This window comes from Balaenoptera musculus, chromosome 8 (genome assembly GCF_009873245.2).
Source record: "Balaenoptera musculus isolate JJ_BM4_2016_0621 chromosome 8, mBalMus1.pri.v3, whole genome shotgun sequence".
NCBI lineage: Eukaryota > Metazoa > Chordata > Mammalia > Artiodactyla > Balaenopteridae > Balaenoptera > Balaenoptera musculus.
Window position 1 is genome coordinate 97,198,465 of NC_045792.1, and position 24,765 is coordinate 97,223,229.

General features: G+C 33.4%; 1 protein-coding gene and 1 pseudogene across 1 annotated transcript; one reads left to right on the forward strand and one right to left on the reverse strand.

Annotated features, from left to right (window-relative positions):
* Nucleotides 1-724: 724 nt before the first annotated feature.
* LOC118899579 lies at nt 725-1,968 on the reverse strand (annotated as a pseudogene).
* A 12,651-nt stretch (nt 1,969-14,619) lies between these two features.
* LOC118899580 (olfactory receptor 8H1-like) lies at nt 14,620-15,585 on the forward strand. The gene has a single exon (XM_036861347.1). The coding sequence runs from the start codon at nt 14,620-14,622 to the stop codon at nt 15,583-15,585; it is 966 nt and encodes a 321-aa protein (XP_036717242.1).
* Nucleotides 15,586-24,765: the final 9,180 nt, after the last annotated feature.

Below are 24,765 nucleotides of genomic sequence, written 5' to 3' on the forward strand. Positions count from 1 at the left end.
TAAGAAAAAACCACTGTGCATTGAAAATACTCAGGAATGTGAGTGTTCTAATGGTAATGGCCAGCATGTATTAGTACTGCCTTAAATGGTTTACATCTATTGTCTGGTTTAATCTTTACAGTAACTCTATGGACCTGGATTTATTATTTATTTTGTGCAGTAGAGGAAACTGGAGGCTTAAAGTTTCAGTGATTTTAAAGGGTTATACAGCTAAAAGGGTAGCAGATCTGGAATCTACATCCTGGAATGTTTGTTTCCAAAGCAAGTGCTTATGATCATTCTGCTATATTGCTTCTCCACAAAATGAATGAGATAATTTCTAAACGTGTTATCATTGTTCCCAAACGGGAGCTATTTTCCATCGTAAAATTCTCTGAAATGGATTATGCATGGGAATGTGTATGACATAGTTTAAAAGGTGACAACTATATTTTTCATTTTGCAAATCAGTTGCCCTTAAAACCACATATATTTAGACCATAGATTGAACATGTTTCATGGTTTCTAATTACAGTGTGGATTGCTAAAGGCACATTCCTGGAAGTGCCCAAGATCATATTAGGTCAAGCAAAGGATGGTTCAACAGAAAATAAATAAATAAATAAATAAGTAAATAAGCAAATAAATAAATAAATAAATAAAGGATTCAACTGTTTCTGGAAAAAGACCAAAGATACACATTATAGGAAAGAAAAAAAAATGAACTTAAAGTCTAGAATCACTGCTATTTTAATTTCCTGTAGCCCTTTCTCTTCTGCATGACATTAATGAGAGCATTTTTTACTTCTTTATTTCTAAGACTATAGATGAGTGGATTCAGCATGGGGATGACAATAGTATAAAAAACAGAAGCCACTTGATCCTTTCCCAAAGAGTTGGACTTAACTGGTTTTAAGTAAGACCAAATCGTAGTGCCATAAAAGATGGTGACTCCCGGAAGATGGAAGGCACAAGTAGAGAAGGCTTGTCGCTTTTGTGAAGTGGAAGTAATTTTCAGAATAGTAGACAGGATGAACACATATTGTGATGTGAGGCACCATTCGGGTGGAGCCAGTGAAAATGAATATGACGATTTCAATGTCGTGTGTGTCAGTGCAGGACAGGACTAAAGTTGGGGGAGTATCACAGAAAAAGTGATAGATTATATTCGAGTCACAGAAATGCAATCTGCTCATGCAAAGCATATTGACAAAGGAGTCCATAAAGTCACTCAAATAAGATCCAAAGACTAGGCGGCAGCAGCATCTTATGGACATAACGACTGGGTAATGCAGAGGATTGCAGGTAGCTACATAGTGATGATAGGTCATTGAGGAGAGAAGGAAAATTCAGTGGCACTGAAGAGAACAAAGAAATACATCTGGGTGGAGCAGTTCAGGTATGAAATATACTTGGTGGAAGTCAGTAAATTTTCTAAGGTTTTAGGGGTAATGACAGTTGAATAACTGAGGTCAAGAAATGACAGGTGGACTTCCCTGGTGGCGCAGTGGTTGAGAATCCGCCTGCCAATGAAGGGGACACGGGTTCGAGCCCTGGTCTGGGAAGATCCCACATGCCGCGGAGCAACTAGGCCCGTGAGCCACAACTACTGAGCCTGCGCGTCTGGAGCCTGTGCTCCGCAACAAGAGAGGCCGCGATAGTGAGAGGCCCGCGCACCGCGATGAAGAGGGGCCCCCACTTGCCGCAACTGGAGAAAGCCCTCGCACAGAAACGAAGACCCAACACAGCCATAAATAAATAAATAAATAATTCCCATTTAAAAAAAGAAATGACAGGTGACTGAGGAAAAAATACATGGGGGTGTGAAGCTGGAGATCCAGGAGGATTATCAACATCATCCCTGCATCCCCCAACACAGCAGTTAGGTAAATCAGGAGAAATAGTGTAAAGGACCAGGCAGATCTCTTCAGAATCTGTCAATCCCATGAGGATGAAGTCAGACACATTTGGGATATTCCTTCTACCCATAGTGTTCAATGCTTAAATGGCTGAGAAATCAAATTTAATACTTAGCAGGAATTACTTACAAACGACTTGTGTTTCTGTGAGCAACATTACATATTTACATTAGTGTTTCTAGGAAGTGATAATAATGAGGTGTGTACAGTGTATGAAGAGAAAAATCTTAATTTGATTGTCAAATATAGAAATAGGCATAAATTCATATTTGGATATAATATAATAAAAGCTAATATATTGAATAATTAGAATAAGCCTGACACTGTTCTAAATGCTTCCCTTTATTAAAGTATTTAATTCCCATGAGATTATATATGATATGTACTACAGTTAGCCACATTTTTTTAGATGAGAAAATGGGCACAGCGAATTTAGTAATTTTTCCAGAGTCAGAGCTCTTAAATGTTGGCTCCGTAATTCTACTAAAATAGATTGACCCCAGAGAGAATGTCCATAATACTATATTCCTATGCATAATTAATTTTAGCAAGACGAAAAAAATTCTAGATATATAATCAACGATGATAGAAGAATAGTTTTAATACACCATATACTGTTCTTTTTTCCCAGTATTATTTAATAGTAATTAAAAGTAAGTTTCAACCTTTGGACTTCACTTGTGTGTAATAAAATGATAGACCTCACATTAGTATTAATTTTCAAAAAATATGATGTTCTAAAAATATAAAAATTTTAAAACTAGTTCAAATCCTAAAAAACACATGTTTTGTGTGTGTATATTTGTGTATAAGTCTGTGTGAATATGACGCATTATTAACATGAACATTATGACAAACCCAAGACTAAATATATGTTTAGCAATAATTGTTAATGCACCTAATATACCTTTAAAAAGAAAACAATTTCAGGATAGTTTTTGAAAAGCCAAATATTTTACACAGTATTTAAAAAGGTAATAATAAAAGTGAGGATGCTTATACATTTAGCAATACCCATGAACAGAAAGCATTGGTTTTAATTTTAATACTAAAAAATATAAAATGCAGGGAAGAGTATCAAAATTTAAAAGGATACTTTATAATAATAGATTTTGATTATAATAATAGATTTTGATTCACAATAAAGACTTACTCGTACGTGTTACCTATGCAAATGATAATGTAGTAAGAAATATCATGCAGTAAATTTTTCACAGAGCAGGTGCAAAGACAGAAATGGGCATAAGTATTGTAACATTAGGAAAACTTATCACACCTCTATTAAATATTTTCAGTCAAGAAAACATTAATTAGGATATAAAATAATTAAACTTCACATTCAATAAATTTTTTTTATAGATAAACATATATTAAGCTTTGACCATATATAAGAAAAATTATCTTACTTTTCAAGTGTACATGCAGCATTTATGAAAACTTCCATAGTATTGAAAACTAACATCTGAATAAAATTAATTTAAAAATTGCATTCTGATTAGACATGAATAACACATTTTTAAGAACTCTCAAACCGTATCATTTTGGCATTTAGAAATAAGTTACTAAACCCCTCCTAAGCCAAATAGAAATAAGAAAAAAATTAGAAGTATTCATAACTGAAGTATGACATAATAAAATAGTGGGTTGCCACTGACATAGTATTCATTGGTAAAACCATACCCAATTCAGAACACTAGAAAAGAAGAATAAAGTAGCCCAATTAAAAGAAGAAAAAAAATTTTAAAAAGAAAAAAAAAAACCCCAGAAAATCTAAACAACTGTGATGGTAACATAGTATAGTAAAAGATGTTCTATTGTATTTGTATTGTTGAGGTGTTATTTATACTTACTAATCCCATTTTAGGGAGAAATCTTTAGGTTAGACTCTCTATTTTAAGGAGATAGTCCTATTATAACTAAAGGGATTTCACACTCAAAAAATATTAATGATAATGAAAGGATGGGGAGATGGAAGAAAAAATACATATAGTTAACTTTGAAAGATACATATCCTTGCAATGAAAATGAGGTCTGTTGGAAGCAGGGTTAAACATGAGCGCAGTAGGGATGTCTTCCTGTACGTCGTTCTTCGGCTTGGGCACTGAGGAACGATGGCATCTACAAGGGCATCACAGAGTGGGAGGGGTCAAAGGAAAACAGAGCAAAGCTGAGTCAGGGCCAGGCCTGCAAGGAAGCCCATGAACATGTGGTGGATCTTACTTTTCTAAGAGCCCAGTCTGCCAGCCATTCTTACCTTACTCTCTGAATTGTGCTTATCTTTTGTCATTCTTGAGATTAAGTATAATCTTGGTAATGCTAATGCTTAGTCTCTGTACTCTGTGAGAAGTAATAGAATGAGTTTAGTGTCCATACTCTGGATGAAATAATAAGAAGGGGAGAAACACACTCGCACAAAAAGTGTAGTAATGACACCAGAAATTTGAACACATATGTGTGGTCCCTGAACTGCAGGTTGGGGTTAGACTGCTGCCAATATATAGATCTAAGGATAGAGCAGAGTGCTTTGAACCGGAGTCAGTACCAACAATTCCGTGGAAGGTGGTATGGGAATGTGTGACCTGTGATTTTCCTATTGATTAGGCAGTATTTGCTCAAGTTCGTCAGGTATAATTATAAAGTTACTAATAATTGCAACTACAGGAACCTAGCCAACTTGAGTTATATGAGATAAAAGCTAATACTATATATTTTAAGGATTACATGCATTTGTGACTGTGTGTGTATAAATATACAAATAGTATATACCAATATTTATATGTTGAAATCCTAAATCTCTGTAGCTCAGAATGAGACTGTATTTGGCAATAAGATCTTTCTGGAGATAATTAACTTGAATTGAGGTCTTTAGGGTGGACCCTAATCCAATATGACTGGTGTTCTTATAAGAAGAGGAGATAGAACGCAGAAACACAAGGAGGAATGATGACGTGAACACAAAGGGAGAAGGCTGCTATCTACAAGTGAAGGAGAGATGCCTCAGAAGTCAACCCTGCCTTCACCTTGATCTTTAGACTCCTGGATTCTAGAACAGTGAGAAGTAAATTTCCATTGTTTAAGCCAACAGTCTGTGGTAATTTATTCTAGCAGCCCTGAAAAATTTTACATTTTTCTCCGTTCATATACTCATTATCCTTGCAAAGTCCTTGGGTGTATTTTTGAGAAATATTTCTGTCAAACATAAATCATGGCTATTTCTTTAATATCTCATGGTTTCTTAAGGATTCTTTAAATTATTATAAAAGGAAAATCACTCAGTAATAGATCATACAATTTATAGAAGCTATTGCTAAAAGAATAAAATCACTACATATGCTAGAAATTAGTGTTTTATTTCCGGTATGTTTCCCTATGCTGTCAGACTTTTTCTCATTCTGTGGAGTATGAAAAAGATAAGGGCATTAAAAATTGCAGTACACTTGAAACATTGTAAATCAACTATTAAAAAATTGGGAAATAGAACCAACTCTCAGTCAGATGGGACATGGTCACTCACTGCCTTACACGGTAGTATTTCAATCATGACACTGGCTCTAATAAAAACTTTACAGTCATCACTCTCAAAAAAAAGGTGAGGAGTCACCTGTACCTGGACTGAAAGTCTTCATGATTGAAAAGTATTAAATATTGCATCTACCATGTTTAGGAGCAAGATTTCAGCCCTGTGAGTCTTGTTTTTCCTGTAGTGACATGGACCAAAATATACTCAAAGGAGTAAAAAATCTGCAGTGTATAAAACCATGGATATAAAAATAATTTACACTTGTGACATGAAACATTATATTTTTATCATATTGAGATTTCCATACATCAAGAACGAATCAGAAAACCAGCTTAAAACCATTCATAGAAGAAAAAGAAAGCTGCTTGTCTTTATTTTCCCGGAAAGTTCTCAGATCCATGTGAAAGATTTTTTTAACACAAAGACTAAATAGATTTTTGAATGTGCAGATATTAAATGAAAAAAATATATACTTATTTAATTCTTAGAGAATTCGAGAGTAAAAAAAATATAATAAATTTAAATTTTGACTTCTGTGTACTACAGACAAATTATACATTACTCCTGTGAACACACACACACACAAAATGTCTTGTAATAATAATACTATAATTTCCAGCTTAGTTTGAATGGTTACATTATTAAAATAATATAAACCATCAATTAATAATATAAATACGTATTACTTTGTTATTTTGATATCAAATCTGTTCAAATCAAATCTGAACAGATTTTCAAATAACAGATAATTCAAATCTGTTAAAAAAATTTCTCTCTCTTTTTGTCCCTCCATTTCTCGTTCCCTCTCTCGCTCTCTCTCTCTCATCTCTAGGTTATATACAAAGATATGCATGAAAGAGAGTTGGGAACAAAACAGAAATTAACCATATAGGAATAAGCACAGTGAAAATAAATGAAAATATATGTACCACATCTTCTTTATCCACTCCTCTGTTACTGGACATTTAGGTTGCCTCCATGTCTTAGTGATTGTAAATGGTGCCGCAATGAACAATGGGGCGCATGTATCTTTTCAAATTATGGTTTTCTCCAGATACATGTCCAGGAGTGGGATTGCTGGATCATATCATAGGGCTATATTTTGTTTTTTAAGGAACTTCCATACTGTTCTCGATAATGGTTGTACCAATTTACTTTCTCACCAACAGTATAGGAGGGTTCCCTTTCTCCACACCCTCTCCAGCACTTACTGTTTGTAGATTTTTTGATGATGGCCATTCTGACTGGTGTGAAGTAATACCTCATTGTAGTTTTGATCTGCATTTCTCTAATAATTAGTGATGTTGAGCATCTTTTCATGTGCTTTTTGGTCACCTGTATGTCTTCTTTGGAGAAATGTCTATTTAGATCTTCTGCCCATTTTTTGATTGGGTTGTTTGTTTTTTTTGATATTGAACTGCATGAGCTATTTGTATTTTGCCATAAAAAAGAACGAAATAATGCCATTTGCAGCAACATGGATGAACCTAGAGATCGTCATACTGAGTGAAGTAAGTCAGACATAAAAAGACAAATATAATATAATATTGCTTATATGTGGAATCTAAAAATATGGTACAAATGAACTTATTTACAAAACAGAAATAGTCACAGATGTAGAAAACAAACTTACGGTTACCGGTGGGGAAGCAGAGGGAGGGATAAATTGGGAGATTGGGATTGACATCTAAACACTATTATATATAAAATAAATAACTAATAACGACCTACTGCATAGCACTCTCCACTCAATACTCCGTAATGATCTATATGGAAAAAGATCTTAAAAAAGAGTGGATATATGTATACGTATAACTGATTCACTTTGTTGTATACCTGAAACTAACACAACATTGTAAATAAACTATACTCCAATAAAAATTTAAAAAAGAAAACAAATATATGTAAGCGGTTTTGGAAAAATATATAAATAAGTAGTCTACTAAAGGTATTCATCACAAAATACATGTTGACTGACATACACAAGGGAAATTTTACTTTTAGTACAATTCTAACCTTTATTTAACTGATGTGTCTGATGTAGCACAATTGTGGAAGATGAAGAACATTGTATTTGGACTCTAAAACCTTATATTAAAACATCAGATTTAGCACCTAGTGTGACATTGGAAACGTAACCTTAAGCTTCAAATCAAAAAGTAACTAAGATTGGCCAAAATTTTTGTGCATGTCTTGTTCAACTATCAATACATGGACACGGTGTGATTGCACAGTGCTTAGTTATGAAATACGTTAAATATGTTTTATAAAATTAAAATGTTTTCCTTATATGTGGAGTATGCATACATGTGAAATATGACTTCTAAATTTTATTTACTTATGAAATATTAATAGGGAATTAAAATCAGTTCATCAAAGCATTGAACAATGAATGGTCACCAAACCAGAAACTAAGTATTGCTTCTTTTACTTATGTATGTTTGTTATACGATATTAAGATATACTAAAGTACTTTTCTTATGAGATTAAATCCAGAGAATCTGAATATTCTATGTTATCAGTCACCTTAAAAATACATTTCTGTTACTGCATTCTGACTTTGGGCATTACAGTAAAATAATAGTGTGTTTGCTTAAATTCCCCTGGTAACTTTGCCCATAATAATTTTCTCATAACTCTCGACTTCTCTGATTTTATCTGTAGTGCAAGATGGTGGTTTATGAATGAAAGTATATTTTAGTACAGATTATATTCCATTAGAGTAATTAATTGTCTACTTCACTCTAAGGAACTGGAGGAATAATAGTCAAAAAGTATAAGGTTTATCTACCCATTGAAGATGTTCTTCAAACAGGCATTTCTGTCAACTAATACTTAAGGATATTGGAACTGATTGTGCTTTGTCTTGCTGATTTTACTTTAAGAGATATAAGCTAGAAAGACAAAAATAGAGATCTCAAATTAAGAAAACATGGTCACTCTGGATAACTAAAATCAAATCAGTTCTTCAACCCTCATATAGTCAGAAAACAAAGTGCCATATATCAAGGGAAGAGTACTACAAACACTAAGCTTGAGAAGAAGGAAAGCTACAGCTATAGTAGCAACTACTGCAAGTTATTAAGTGGCCACTAGGTGTTAGAAACTTTGTGTACATTATCTTATGTAATGTACATAGCAAATTGCAAACTAACTCAGCATCCTTTTATAGATGAGAAAACTGAGAACCACCTGACCTGTAACTTGATCAAGTCACACAGTCAGTTACCAACAAAGCCAGGATTCATGTCTAGGTTTCTCTGTCTCCAAACTTTAAGCTACTTCCACTTGACCATATTACAGACTCATTGTGATATGCCATAGTTCTGGAAATGTTATCCTCTGGAAACAATACAACAGCTTCATGTATTTTAATTCTTTTGTAAAGCCACAAGCTTAAGCAGACCATTATATTAAACAAAACAAAACAATAAAAACAAACAAACAAAAAACCCAGTAGTGGATTCTAGATGAATTAGCTAATTAGTACAATAAATTAAAGAAAAATTTTTATCCCTCTATAAGGAAAAAAATTATGATCTCCAAATGTCATATATTCAATGCTCAGTTGATAATTTTATCTCCATTTAATAGTTTTCCTGAATTTTAAATATAACACCTTATTTCCACTACCTCATAATGACTTAAGTTATATTCCATCAAGGAAATTAAATAAAATTTCTAATTTACAAATCTATTGACCTAAACATGCAAAGAGTCTTTACTGTTTTCCCTGTTATGTTCCTGTGAATTCTCTCATTTAATTTTTATTCAACTCTGAGTTAACTAGAAATTTCTATCTCAGATTTACATACTAAAGATTATAATCTAGTTTGAGATTCATGGTTATAACTTCTGGTATATCAATATTTTGTAGGTGATGTAAAATATTTCTTCTTACCTGTGGAAATGCACTGCTCATTTTATTAAGGTGTGCTATGGATACCAAATGTTTGGACTCTTATACCAGGTTCTCAAGCTCTTCTTGAAATCTACAGGAATGCCCCAAGGGAAAACACACTAATTCTATTCTGGCACCAAAAAGTAACAAGAGGATTTTTTTTCCCATGGTAAACAAGAGAATGGTTCTGGAGCAATGAACTACATGATAAAAATGACTACATGAATGAACTTTGGCTTCTGGTACAAAATGATCCTTCAGTGGAAAAAGAATATGCGTAGGACTGGAAAAGAAATTTAATGATATGAGACATAGTCCTAGCTCTGACACTAAGAGACAGCTTAAATTCTCTGAAATCCAGTTTCTTTTTCCTGGGGATATAACCTGTTTACTTCTCTCAAAACCCTATCAACATGGACATGAAGAAATAATAATAAAAGCATAAGCTATGGCAGAATTCAAAATCACTTAATAGAGATTACAATACTCATTTAACTTTAAAGATGCTACCCTTCTAAGTAGTATGAAAGATATTTTAAAACTCATTGAGTAGTTAATAGAAGAAATAAGATATAAATAGATGAATAGAAAGTATTGACAACAGAAATGGGAGAGTATACAGATAATTGTTATTCTATGTAATATAACATTAGAATTAGAGCTCTGTCAAAGATAAAGGTCAGAATTTGAGTTGTATAGCGTCTTGTCTGAGGACCCTTTATATTGGGTTGGCCAATAAGTTTGTTCGGGTTTTTCTCTATGATGTTACCAGAAAACCCAAACGAACTTTTCGACCCACCCAATACTAATCTATAGACTAGTATTAGGCTATGTACTTAAAGAAATTCTTCAAAAAATTGTGAAAAATACATAGATGCTTAAGCTCACACCCAGAGATTCTAAATTAGTAGATAGGCAATGATGGCTGTGGAATCTGAGTTTTAAAAGAAAGATAGAAGGAAAGCAGAAAAGAAGGAAGGGAGGAAAGAAAGAAAGATGATACTGATACTCAGCCTAATTGTGAACAAAGGATCTATTAATTAAATGTAATCCCAAATGATCCGTATATTCAATGCAACCTTAATTAAAAATAAACAAGAATTTCTGAAAAAATTGATAAGGTAATTCTACAATTTACAAAAAAATAAAAAGAGAGAGAAACTAAGGGAGTTGGGGCAATTTTGAAAAAGAAGAATAAAGTAAGATTTACATAATCTAATTTCAAGATTTGCCACAAAACTAAAATAATCAAGAGAGTGTGGTGTTGGTGAAAATATAGATATCTAGATCAATGGAAAAGCACAGAGTCTTCAACAATAGATCCACACAACATAGTCAATTGATTTTTAACAAAGTTGCTAAGGAATATCCATGGAAGAAGGATAGTAATTTTTTTAGTGACACTGAATAGGTAGACTAACCTTGTGTCACAAAAAAAGAGACATGAGTCATTCTTTGCATCATATATAAAAGTTTTCTCAAAATAATTCTTAGGCCTTAGAAGAAAACCTACTATAATAATATTTCTAGAGAAGAAATAGGACAACGCTTCTTCGACTATGGGTTAGTCACAAACTTTTGTATAAAACACAAGACTCATGAACCATAGGGGGAAAATGATAAATTGTACTTATTCACATTTAAAATCTGCTTCATGAGAGACACTGTTGAGAGAATGAGCAAACCACAGACTTACACAAAATATTTGCTTAGACAGCTATGTGATAAAGAACATGAATCCATGTGTCTTTCTGAATTATGGTTTTCTCAGTGTATATGCCCATGGTGGGATTGCTGGGTCTTATGGTAATTCTATTTTTAGTTTTTTAAGGAACCTCCATACTGGTCTCCATAGTGGCTGTATCAGTTTACATTCCCACCAACAGTACAAGAGGGTTCCCTTTTCTCCACACCCTCTCCAGCATTTATTATTTGTAGATTTTTTCATGACAGCCATTCTGACCGGTGTGAGGTGATACCTCATTGTAGTTTTGACTTGCATTTCTCTAATAATTAGTGATGTTGAGCATCTTTTCATGTGCCTCTTGGCCATCTGTATGTCTTCTTTGGAGAAATGTCTATTTATGTCTTCCACCCATTTTTTGATTGAGTCGTTTGTTTTTTTGATATTGAGCTGCAAAAAGACACATGCACTCCAATGTTCATTGCAGCACTATTTACAATAGCCAGGTCATGGAAGCAACCTAAATGTCCATCGACAGAGGAATGGATAAAGAAGATGTGGTACATATATACAATGGAATATTACTCAGCCATAAAAGGGAATGAAATTGGGTCATTTGTAGAGACGTGGATGGGCTGAGAGACTGTCATTCAGAGTGAAGTTAAGTCAGAAAGAGAAAAACAGATATCGTATATTAACGCATATATCGGGAATCTAGAAAAATGGTACAGAAAAACTTGTTTGCAAGGCAGAAATAGAGACACAGATGTAGAGAACAAATGTACGGACACCAAGGGGGAAAAAGGGGGGTGGAAAGAATTGGGAGATTGGGATTGACATATATACACTAATATGTATAAAATAGATAACTAATGAGAACCTGCTGTATAGCACAGGGAACTCTACTCAATGCTCTGTGGTGACCTAAATGGGAAGGAAATTCAAAAATGAGGGGATATATTTATATGTATAGCTGATTCACTTTGCTGTACTGTAGAAACTAACACAACATTGTAAAGCAACTATACTCCAATAAAAATTTTTGAAAAGTGAATACATCCCATAGAAAATACAGGCAGGAAAACTGAAGAAAGGAGGAATATATAGATGAAGAAAGCAGAACATTCATATGTTTTGATCCTCCAAACACGAAAACTAAGCCAAAGAAACAGAAAAGATATCATGTCATAATCAAGATTTTTTCCCCTGAAATGAAAGATTTGAAACTTCCTAATAAATGGATATAATATGTTCTAAGTCAACAAAGAATGATGAGTATTAAAGTATTTATTAAAGTCAATATTTCTTTATTTATTAAAGTTAAAATTTCTTTATACAATTTAAAGAAACAAATTTCTTTAAGATGTATGTTTTTTCTTATCTTGCCATAAAATATGATAATATATGCACTTTATTTCACACCTGTTTTAGCAGTATTAATTTTTGATGAGTAGAATTGCCCTTTTAAAGTTCATCAAAGATACTATAAATATTAATATAAAAGTAGCTCCTTTACACAAACCAACAAATTATCTCCTGAAATTCTGGTGTATGAGCAGACTTTCCTGTAAGAGTCACTTTTAAATGTACATGAAAATTGGTTTAATTATCATGAATTAATGAAAGATTCACAAGAATATTTTAATCTGATTCTCAGTCTATCCCTTTTTAAGAGTTTTCCTTTGGTTCCTCATCTTGGATAAATAATATTCAATAAAATTCTTAACATCTGAGGAAGATTTCATTAGAATGAAGATGTTCATGGGGTATCAGTCAATGCACAACACATGAATTATGGGTTTTATGAAAGGCTAGTATCACATTGGTCAGTGTGTCATGAAATTGTGGTTATAAAATGAGGGTGGATGCTGAATATGCAGTATGATACTAATTATGCAAATCTAGATGTATAAAAATAAGCATTCTATAAACAACAAATAATTAGGAGAAACTTATCAAAATGTTACAACAGTTTTGATTATTTTTACATTGTTCTTTGAATTTTATTATATTTTCATTTTCTTTCTAATGAACATATTTACTCCTATAATAGTGTCACACATTTAAAAATAAAAGTTTCATTGTGAAGCATGTCTGATTCCATCCCTGATGGTTTCAGTCACAGACTAAGTATTTCTCTAGAAATAGTTTCTCTACCACCCCAGGCATCAATTTAAAGCATCACAAAGGAACACCAAACCATTAGGCTCTTCATTGTGTGGCTTCTAGGGGAAAAGATGACTAGCTTCTCAAAACCTAGTATAGCTGCAATTAGTCCTTGAACTTTTGTTCTTGGAGACAAGCCAAGTAATCTTCCTTGGAAATTAGTCCACTGGGATGACAAAATGTTGTATTATCATCAATCCCCAGTATATGAAGTACCCTGAAATTATCAGGATGAGAGGCAAGGCATACTCGGCTCCGCTTAAGTGTGTACACAGTGGATCCCTGATACTCTTCTAAGACAAAACTTCCTGGCAAATTTTACATTTGATTGGGAGCTGAACAAAATTTCTAAGTTGATTTATTTTTCCCTCAGAATAAAACAAAATGAATACTCTAAAATTTAAAGAGAACTTATGCCAAAGAAAAATATTATATCACAGAAATTTTCGACTGAAATGGTCTTCATATTTTATTTGTGAGCAAAATTTGAGATTGACATAATTCTAGACACATTATATTGGTAGAAAGTGTTTTTTCACCAACTTTGGCTCCTGGTAAGTATTATTCTCAAAATTAGAAGGTTTTAGTTAGGATCAAATAAAACGGGGACATTATCAGAAAAATATGCATACAGGTATCATTTAGACCTTACCCTAAGTAATGTCAGGATTTGTGGAAACAGAAATACAGAGTTGATGTAATCAGGGTCTACAAGCAATGTGCATATTTTAGAAAAATAATTTTGGAAGAAATCTGATTTTGAATGGTCAAGTTAGGAAAACATATCTTTTTAAAATTAGTACTAACATGTGGTCTATCATTTTAATACACCCTACTAAAGTCCACTTGTTGAAATTTATTTGTCATTAGTATTATATACTATTAAAAATGAAAGAACAGCACATGGTGCACTAAAACTATTCTTCTATCATTGTTTTTTATATATCTAGTATTTTTTTCCTCGGGTTTGTTGAAATTAATTATAAATAGGAATATAGTATTATGGACATGCTCTCTGGAGTCAATCTATCTTGGTAGAATTACAGAGCCAGTATTTAGTAGGTCTAACACTGGATAAGTTACCTAAATTCTCTGTGCCCTTTTTCACATATGAAAAATGTGGCTAATAGTACTAATTATGGTATAATAATCCCATGGGTATTAAATGCATTAAAAACGGGAAGCATTTAGAACAGTGTCAGGCTTATTCTAATTCTTCATTATATTAGCTTTTGTTATATCCAAATGTCAACTTGTACCTATTTCTATATTTGGCAATCAAATTAAGATTTTTCTCTTCATACAGTATACACACTTCATTATTATCACTTTCTAGAAACATAAACTAATATAAATATGTCATGTCAGGCATAGAAGCACAAATCTTCTTGAAGTAATTCCTGCTAAGTATCAACTTTGATTTCTCAACAGTTTAGAGCATTGGAACACTATGGGTAGAAGGAATATCACACATGCGTCTGACTTCATCCTCATGGGACTGACAGATTCTGAAGAGATCCAGCTGGTCCTCTTTACGCTATTTCTCCTGATATACCTGATCACTGTGTTGCTGAATGCAGGGATGATGTTGATAATCCACCTGGATCTCCAGCTTCACACCCCCATGTATTTTTTCCTCAGTCACCTGTCATTTCTTGACCTCAGTTACTCAACCGTCATCACCCCTAAAACCTTACAAAACTTACTGACTTCCACCAAGTATATTTCATACCTGAACTGCTTCACCCAGATGAATTGCTTTATCTTCTTGGGTGCCACTGAATGTTTTCTTCTCTCCTCAATGGCGTATGATCGCTACGTAGCCATCTGCAATCCTCTGCGTTACCCAGTTGTTATGTCCACAAGACGCTGCTGCTCCCTAGTCTTTGGATCCTATTTGATTGGCTTCATGGACTCCTTTGTCAATGTGCTTTGCATGAGCAGATTGGATTTCTGCGACTCCAATATAATCCATCACTTTTTCTGTGAAACACCCCCAATTTTAGCCCTGTCCTGCACTGACACACAGGACATTGAAATCACAATATCCACTTTCGCTGGCTCCACCCTAGTGGTGTCTCTTATCACAATATCTGTGTCCTATGTGTCCATCCTGTCTACTATCCTGAAAATTACTTCCACTTCAGGGAAGCGAAAAGCCTTCTCTACTTGTGCCTCCCATCTCCTGGGAGTTACCATCTTTTATAGCACTTTGATTTTTACTTATTTAAAACCAAGTAAGTACTACTCCTTGAGAAAGGATCAAGTGGCTTCTGTTTTTTATACTATTGTCATCCCCATGCTGAATCCACTTTTATATAGTCTTCGAAACAAAGAAGTAAAAAAGGCTCTCATTAGAGTCACGCAGAAGGGAAAGAGCTCCAAGCATAAAATAAGACTGAAGCTAAACTTTTAAGCTCATCTTTTCTTTTTTTCTTCCATATAGTGTATTTCCTTGCTCTTTCTCCAGAAACAAATTTATTTATTTATTTATTTATTTATTCTCTTAAACCATCCTTTGCTTGACCAAATATGATCTTTGGCATTTCAAAGACTATGCCTTTAGAAATACACATTGTAATTGTAATCCATGAAATATGTTAAATCCATGGTCCAAATATATATGTTTTTAAAGGCAACTGATTTGCAAAATGCAAAGGTACAGTTGTCACATTTAAAACTATATCGTACTAAATCCCATGCATAATCTAACTTCAGAAATTGTTATGCTTGAAAAGAGCTCCATTTTGGGAACAATGATAACAGTTTCAGAAACCATTTCATTTAATTTGTGGAGAAGCAACATAGCAGAGTGATTAAGAGCACTTACTTTGGAATCAAACATTCCAGGATTTGGACCCTAGCTACCCTTTTAGCTGCATAACCCTTTAAAAAATCACTGAAACTTTAAGCCTCAAGTTTCTTCAACTGCACAAGATAAATAACAGTTGCAGGTCCATAGTGTTATTGTAAAGATTAAATCAGATAATGGACGTGAAGCATTTAAGGCAGTCCTAATAAAAGCTGGCCATTATCGTTAGAAGATTCACATTCCTGCAGTAGTTTTAGTGTATGATGGCTTTTTATTAAAGAATATTCACTTGTGATTTATAAATTTCTTTTGGTTGATTTAAAGGACAAACACACAAACAGCTAAGGAAAAAGTCAGCACTTCACAATTTCGGTTTAGAATGGAATATGTTTATATTGGAGAAAGTTTGAAAACATGGAAAAATTTAAGAAAATACAAATGCCCTAAAAGTTATTAACAGCTTTGTATGTGTCCTTCCAGATTGATAGTTATGTATTTATGTATATATTATATACATGAGCAATATTTCTGTCATTTCCTATGTCCTTTTTTGCAGCTTTCTGTGTACACTTACAAGTTTAACATTTGATTATTCCTTTGTCATTGAAATTTAAGGTGAATGTGCTTTTGGTACATGGGGAAAATTGAGACTCTCGTTTTGCCATGCTTTGAACATGAAATGTTTGTAAATTCATCAGGTTAAAAATCTGCATGCAGTGATAGCTCCTGGGGGCTCTCTGAAAACATTTTAAAACCCTACCTTTCTGTGATGTGTCAGGAACCTTCAGTAAACTGCCTTATTGTTGAAATTCTGTGTATTTCAGAACATCATTACCATTCTCCTGATTTCTATAGGTTTGTTATGATCATTAAAAATAAACTCTTGAATTAATTGCTTGACTCATTTGTTTTAAAGGGTTTAACAGAGACAAGTTGTTCAGCTACTACCTTACAATGAATTCAGATGTGGCAATCCACAAACTTTAGTCAGGTAGAGAGCTAAAATTTATTTTAAAATTATTCTTGTACATAATCTTAGTTTGCAATTTTAATTTTCTCTGCTATTTAAAGGTCATTTAAGAATATATTTTTCATTTTCCAACTATTTCATTTTTTTTGTTTAAACTTTAGTAACTACGTAGTTTTTATTCAAAAAATTATGATTATAAAAAAATTTATTTTTTGAAATTTAGATTGTTTTCTCTGCAAAACTATGTATGATTATTTTTCTTACAAATGTTTTAAATGTTAAAAATTAGATGCAGAAGTGCAGACTTTCTTTTAGGAGTTAAAAGTTGAAATTATTTTTACCTATTCAAAATTGTCAACGAATTTACTCAAGTTTTTAAAATAAGCATTATTTTCCAATACTTCATTTATTTAAAAAATTCCCTTATCATATATGAATGCCATTTGAAATTATTATGATTTTTTATTCTGATATCCATGTTTCCTACAATCTATATTTACAGCTATTGCTATATGTTTTTGCTTCCAGTGGTTTAATAATATACGTTTTTTTAAAATGTGTCAACTCTTTTTTTTTTTTTTAATTTTATTTATTTTTGGCTGTGTTGGGTCTTCGTTGCTGTGCGCCGTCTTTCTCTAGTTGCGGCGAGCTGGGGTTACTCTTCACTCTAGTGCGCAGGCTTCTCATTGCAGTGGCTTCTCTTGTTGCGGAGCACGGTCTCTAGAGCACAGGCTCAGTAGTTGTGGCGCACGGGTTTAGTTGCTCCACAGCATGTGGGATCTTGCCGGACCAGGGCTCAAACCCGTGTCCCCTGAATTGGCAGGCGGATTCTGAACCACTGCGCCACCAGGGAAGCCCAATAATATACTTTTTTTGGCTCCTCTCTCATCTTTTATAAGCATATGTCATTTCCTATATTAATGGGCTCTTTTCATTTTTCTAGTCTTTTTTCCAAACTTTGTTTTTACCATTCTTTCATTTCTAGTTCTACGATTAGTAAATGTACCCTGTTGGTTTGTGTTGGCAAATATGGTCAACAGGTTCTATGTTTTTTGTGGACAACACTTAACTTGGAAAAATTATAATTAAAGTAAACTAAACTCTAATTAAATTAAGGCTACCTATTCTTCTACAATACAGTTTAGAAACCATTTATGTACTATCATTACACATGTGTAATATAATCTACGGGGAATATAAAAGATTTAGACTTTTGCATTTGCCCTGAACGTTCCTTGTTATATTAGTCCATATTGTACTTTATGTAAAATGTGGTCTGAAGTAATTTAAAACGTAATATGCTTTATTATGATGCCATGCCAAAATGCTACTTATCAACTCATGATAGAGGAAATAACACAAGAATAGAACATGCCCAAAACATAAACAGCTGTGTTTACTTCCCAATAATTGATTGCTATAATGGTGATAACATATTTTGCTAAGCACTTACCATGTGCCAGTCAACATTTAAGGAGCTTTAGATATAGAACGAAAACAATTGATCTTCACAAGGTAACTTTCAGGTAGGTACCAGCAATATCTACATGTTTTCTCAAGTCTTTCTACCTATTCAGACAAAGTCTTAAAAGGAATCCTGAAATTTTCTCTTTATCTCACATACCTTACATCCAATCTATCAGCATATTATGTTGATTCAAAATACAGAATATGTTTGGAGTCTGACTACTTCTCAACATTTTTTCTGCTACCATCCTGACCCAAAAATCCATCATCTCAGTCTTAAAATTATTGCTGCAGCCTCCTGGCTTTTCTCTGGTTGGCCATATCCCTCTTGAATCTAAGTGTCAATATAAGAGCCAGAGCAATACTGTTAAACAATAAGTTGGATTATATCACTTTCTTCACAAATCCTACAAGACTTCTCATCATACTAACAGTGAAAATGAAAACCTTCATAAGGGCCCACTGGTCCACAATGACTTTGTCCCCACTCCTACCTCTATGAACTCATTCCTTCCTATTCTATCACTCATACTCACTTTGATTAGACCACATGACATCCTAACTCTTCTGTACACATTAGTCCTGACACTACCTGGAATTTTTCTATTTCCTCATTCTGAAACTTCCTTTTCATAGACAGCTGCATGCTTTTTTCTTATTCTATTCTTAATAAAAACATCCTTACCATCGGATTTAAAAACTGTACCTGTTCCCTCCCCCCTTTTATGCCTCCTCTGTTTTCCATAGCAGTTATGTCTAGCTAACATTTTATATGTTTTGCTAAAGCATTTTGTGTCTTGTCTGCCTCCCCCCACACACTATCATATAAGCTTAATGAGTGCAGGATTCTCGCTTACTTTGTCCAACATTGTATCCCCAGCGCCTAGATATATACCTCAATAAATGTATCTGAAGGTTGCAATTTACAGATCTTGAAACTGGAGACCACACAGATTAAATAACTGGGTTCATGGTCACTTCACTAGTTAAAGAACAAGTTCACATTTGAGCCCAGATAGTCTAACCCTAGTGTTCATATTCTTCATCAGACTCTCTGATACAACATTTTCTACCTAATTATACTATGATCATCAGAGATGAAAAAAATAGAATTCATTACTATATTAAAGAAAGCTTTAAATAAAATACCGGGGATTGTGGAAAGGTGTATATTTCTGGCAGATATTCTCTAGAAGTGCTGATAGAAGGCAACGTGATTTGGGCACTACTAGCTAAATCTTCTCCAACATACAGGCACAGTCCTATTCACAGAAGGAAAACTCCACAAAAGAAAGAAGAGTTTATCTGTTGATGATATTGTTCTCAGAAGAGAGTTTGTAATAGTCAGGGTACACGCTATCCTGGTGTAACAATGGGATTCAGAAACAGAGTGGCTCAACGAAGAAAAAAGAAGCGTCCTTGGTTATAACCTCGCAGAGATTAGCTGACTAGGGTGTGAGGATGGTTCTTTTTCAGAGTAATCCTGGAAAATAGGTTTCTTCTGTGTTGTTGATCTGTTGTCTACCACATGTTGTCCTTTTCTGCATTGTTGAAAGAATTGATTTTTCTTTTTAATGCCTGGTACAATACACCAGTGAAACCATCTGGGCTTGGGCCTACTCTTCAGTATCAACCAAGTTCATTGAAAGCATAAATTCACTTAAGCACTTGCCTGAAAATGTTCATAAGCATTATGAATGATAGCCAAAGAGTAGAAACAACCCAAATGGCCATCAGATGATGAATGAATAAATGAAATGTGATATATCCATGCAATGGAGTATAGTATGGCAATAAAGAAGAAATGAAATACTTATACATCCTACACCATGGGTGGGTGAACTTTAAAAACTTTATTTTAAGGAAATACCTTAGTTACAAAACACAACATACTATATGATGCAACTCACATGAAATATCCAGAATAGGCAAACTGATATACAGAAAGTTGATAGTAGTTCCTAGTTTTGGGGGGGAGAGTATGGAGAATAACTGCTAGCTGCTGCAAGGATTCTTTTAGGAGTGATGAACATATATAACCCTTTAAACATATTACACATCATGAATTATACATTTTGAATATATAATATAATGCAGGTGAAATTTATGGTGTGTATATTATTTCTCAAGAGAGTTCCTACCTTTATATACCTCTAAATGTTATTTACATGAGATAAGGGGGAAAAGGTCATAGGAAAATTTTTTCAAAAGTGAACACATCCAAAAAAAGAAAAATACAGTCAGAAAAATATAAGAAAGGCAGAATATATAGATGAAGAAAGCAGAACATGCATATATTTTAATTCTCCAAAGATGAAAACCAAGCCAAAGAAACAGAAGAGTTATCACAAACTATACTCAAGATTTTTTCTCCTGAAATGAAAGGTGACTTGAAACTTCCCATAGGAAACATATAATGTGTTCTAAGTTAACAAAGAAAGATCAGTATTAAATTATTTATTAAAGTTAATATTTCTTTATGCAGATCCAGACCGAAAGATCTTGTTTCTTTTAAAGGTTAGCCAAGCACCCATATCAAGCTTATCAACAGTACTTCATGGCAGGATAAATGGAAACAAGCAACGAACAAAAGAAAAATATGAATATAAGTTTAAAGGCAGTCCAACAGAACTTCAACTACTTGTTAATCCAATATTTATCATAATAGGAAATTAAGAGATAGCACCTAAAATGTGGGGATAACAGGGTTAATATAGCAGGAATTTTTAAAACTAAATATATTTCCAAAGTACAAAAACATTTTAGTAGACAAATAAACAAACTAGAAAAGAATAGCAAAATAGACTAATAGAAAGAAGAGGAAAAATATTTAAAGGAAGTAATAGACTAGAAAATCTAAACAGCAACTAATATTTACACAGAAAATGCTATCTCTGTTTATGCGTCCCTTAATTGAATTAAGTAAAATGGTTTTCACAGTTTCCAACCTATAATATTTATTCATCAAGGGAATATATATGAGGCACAATATGGGTGAGATATTGTTCTAGACTCTGGAATAGTGGCATTCTGAATTTCAGGCCAGTTCTCCTTTTATTACACATAGTGTTACAATGCAATTTGTCTTACAAGCTAAGATAACTAAGAACGTCTGAGTAAGAGATATATTTGTACTTTTACTAGATGTCTGATCATTTTATATCTCACCCAAGAAAAATAGCTTTTTTTCTGAATGTCCTTCAAGTATCTCAAACCCAGCATTTTAAAATAATCTTAGCAATGTCCCTGCACCCAATTTCTATTCTTATATTATTTTTTTCTGATTAAATATGTTTCCAATCAGTCACACCAGCTAAATCCCTAATTGCCAGCCTAGGTTCATCACTCTTACTTTATCCAAATATTTATTGGATTAAGTGTTGTCGCTCTGTCCCCAAATGCCCTTAAAATAAGTTTCCCCTTCTTTATTAATCATCATTGGTGCTGTCTCTGTTCAAGTCCCCATGTTCTCGGATCCTAACTATTGAAGTAGATTTCTGACTTATTCCATTGCAATTTGCCTAGTTTCCATTTAATATATCTTCACTTTTATCCTAGAACAAAGGTTGTGGTCATAATTCTTTTCCTAGTGCCATATATTTTCTCCTCTTTCAATAAGAAGTCCAAATTGCTTAGCCTGTTTACACTTATCTTTAGATTTTACATTTCCTCTTATTGCCTCTTCATTCCCCAACCCCATACTATAGATCATATATAGTAAATGTCTTATTTCTTCAAATTACTATGATGTAAATTCTTTTCTCCTTGCCCTTGCAAACATCTGTCATTTTGTTTAGAATCTTTTATCTACAGTGCAGTAATGATTCTCAAAAACCAAGGGCAAGAATTCCTACCACTCCAGAGATGTTCTTGATAACTTTCTTGAGAAAATTGGATTATTTCCTGCATTGTTCTATCATTGCACATTGCATTGTGAAAATTAACTGTAAATATTTGTTTTTACTTCTAATTCCTCTTCTGGGCTGTTTATTCCTATAAGGAAAAGACTGCCTCATATTTAACTTCGTAGTTCTAGGATAACTGGAAAAGTGCTTATTACATAGTAGGTGCTCAATATTTACTAATTTAATAAATTGGTGAGTTAATTATTTCAAAGGATTGTTTTCTTACCTTTATGTCCTAGCATATTTGATATTGAAGAGTAAGTAAATTTTGAAAATAATTTAAAAATTAGAAGTTTTTCTATTTAGTACAATTAAAAAACAAATAAACAAACAAACAAAAATTACAGCCACTTATTGGAGTCAGATTTTCAATAATATTTAAAGTGATGGTCATATAAATAGTAAACAATGATATAAAGAAGTGTTCTTCACACATAGTGATGAAATAAACATCTAAAAAGATAACCTTTGATTGATCATGCTCTGTTAAATATGAAGCTTGATAAGATGTAAATGGTCAGTGTAGGCAAGGTTATGTTGAAACTGATGGTCAAGGACAATGCTCATGGAACTTAAAATTTGGCAGACTGGTCCAGAAGGCCTCACACTAATATGTAGCAGAAAGGTGTAGTTTTGTCCTCCCAGTACGACCTCTGGTTATTTATCTAAAGAATAGAAATCAATGTGTATTCTGCATTACTTTTTAAAAATAAAGGAAAATTGTGATTAATGTGAAAGTCCAACAGTGGAAGAAACAGTTTAATAAATGTGGATGTATTGATATAATAGATTATTATAAGACCATTTATATTGAGAGCAGGGAATATTGACTGAATACCTAGTATAATCTCATTATCATGCAAGATATTTTATATGTGTTATTTAATTTCATCTTCACAAACGCATGAGGCAGGTACCACTATTGTCACTTTGCAGACAAGGACACTGAGGATCAAAGAGATTAAGACATTTTCAGATGGTCATAAAGCTAGTAAATGATATTTCTGGAAACCAACTCAAAATTATGGTTCCCAAATCTAAACATTTTTAACCACAGCATAGAGTCTTCATTTGAAAAGTTATAATGACAAAGACTTAAAATTTAAAAGCATTAAAATGTTAAAGATTTGTGACATATTCTTAAGTGCAAAATACAAATGCACACATGAAAATAGAATATGATGTCCAGATCCTGGTTCCCAAATGCCACCCTCTCATAAAATATAGCAGGGATCCTTGGAGAAGTGGTTGTTTCTAGAGCTGAGTCCATGAAAGTATAAGATGAACCTGGAGTACATTGTGCTGCCAGGATGTAAGAAGTGAAAACAAAACAAACAGGCAAAAAAGGACAAGAGCATGGCAAAAAAAGGACAAGAGCATGTCAAAAAGCAAAGCACCAGGAGCTAACTGAATGATGGTTTTGTTAGCAAAACTAGAATAACTTGAGCAACTAATCAAATAATAATCCCAAAAAAAGAAATAAGTATCAATGTGTGCATATTAGTATAAGTAACTAGCTAACTAACTAAATACATGAGGAAGAAAGAATTGTTCGTTACAGAATAACTACAATTAAAATATATTGAAAGAATAAAGGGAAATGGAAATTTAGAAAACAACATAGCAGTCATCAGTAGAGGCAACATATTGATGGAAGCCAAAAAGTATAAATGAAATATATACAAAATCTAAATTTTCTTCCATATTCATAATAAACATATATATGTATACATATATATGTAATATACATAGGTACACATATGTGTATATTATGTATATGGAAGAAAATAATATATATATACGATGAAGTAAAAATTGTAACTTTACAGTAAAGAAGTCTGGGGGCTTCCCTGGTGGCGCAGTGGTTGAGAATCTGCCTGCCAATGCAGGGGACACGGGTTCAAGCCCTGGTCTGGGAAGATCCCACATGCCGCGGAGCAGCTAGGCCTGTGAGCCACAATTACTGAGCCTGCGCGTCTGGAGCCTGTGCTCCGCAACAAGAGAGGCCGCGACAGTGAGAGGCCCGCGCACCGCGATGAAGAGTGGCCCTCGCTCGCCACAACTAGAGAAAGCCCTCGCACAGAAACGAAGACCCAACACAGCCAAAAATAATGAAGGAAAGAAAGAAAGAAAGAAAGAAGTCTGGCAGACACTAAGTTACCAAATTTAACATCACTAATAATATCACTTAACAACATCATGTGTCCTCTGATAATATGAAAAGGGCATATGTATCGTCTCACTGGTACTTTTTCCCGTAATGAATAACTTCAAGTTAATCAGGAGCAAACACCAGGCTAACTTAAATTGAGAGACATCCTGTAAAATACCTGGCTAGTAATCTTGAAAAGTATCACAGTCATGAAAGAGAAGGAAAGAAAATAGGGCAGTCACAAATTGCAGAAGGTAGGCTTCACCAGTTCTCTGGTATACATCTGTGTG

Bases quoted from the DNA above. Each gene is read 5' to 3' on its own strand.
- LOC118899580 (XM_036861347.1), top strand. From the start codon at position 14,620: ATGGGTAGAAGGAATATCACACATGCGTCTGACTTCATCCTCATGGGA.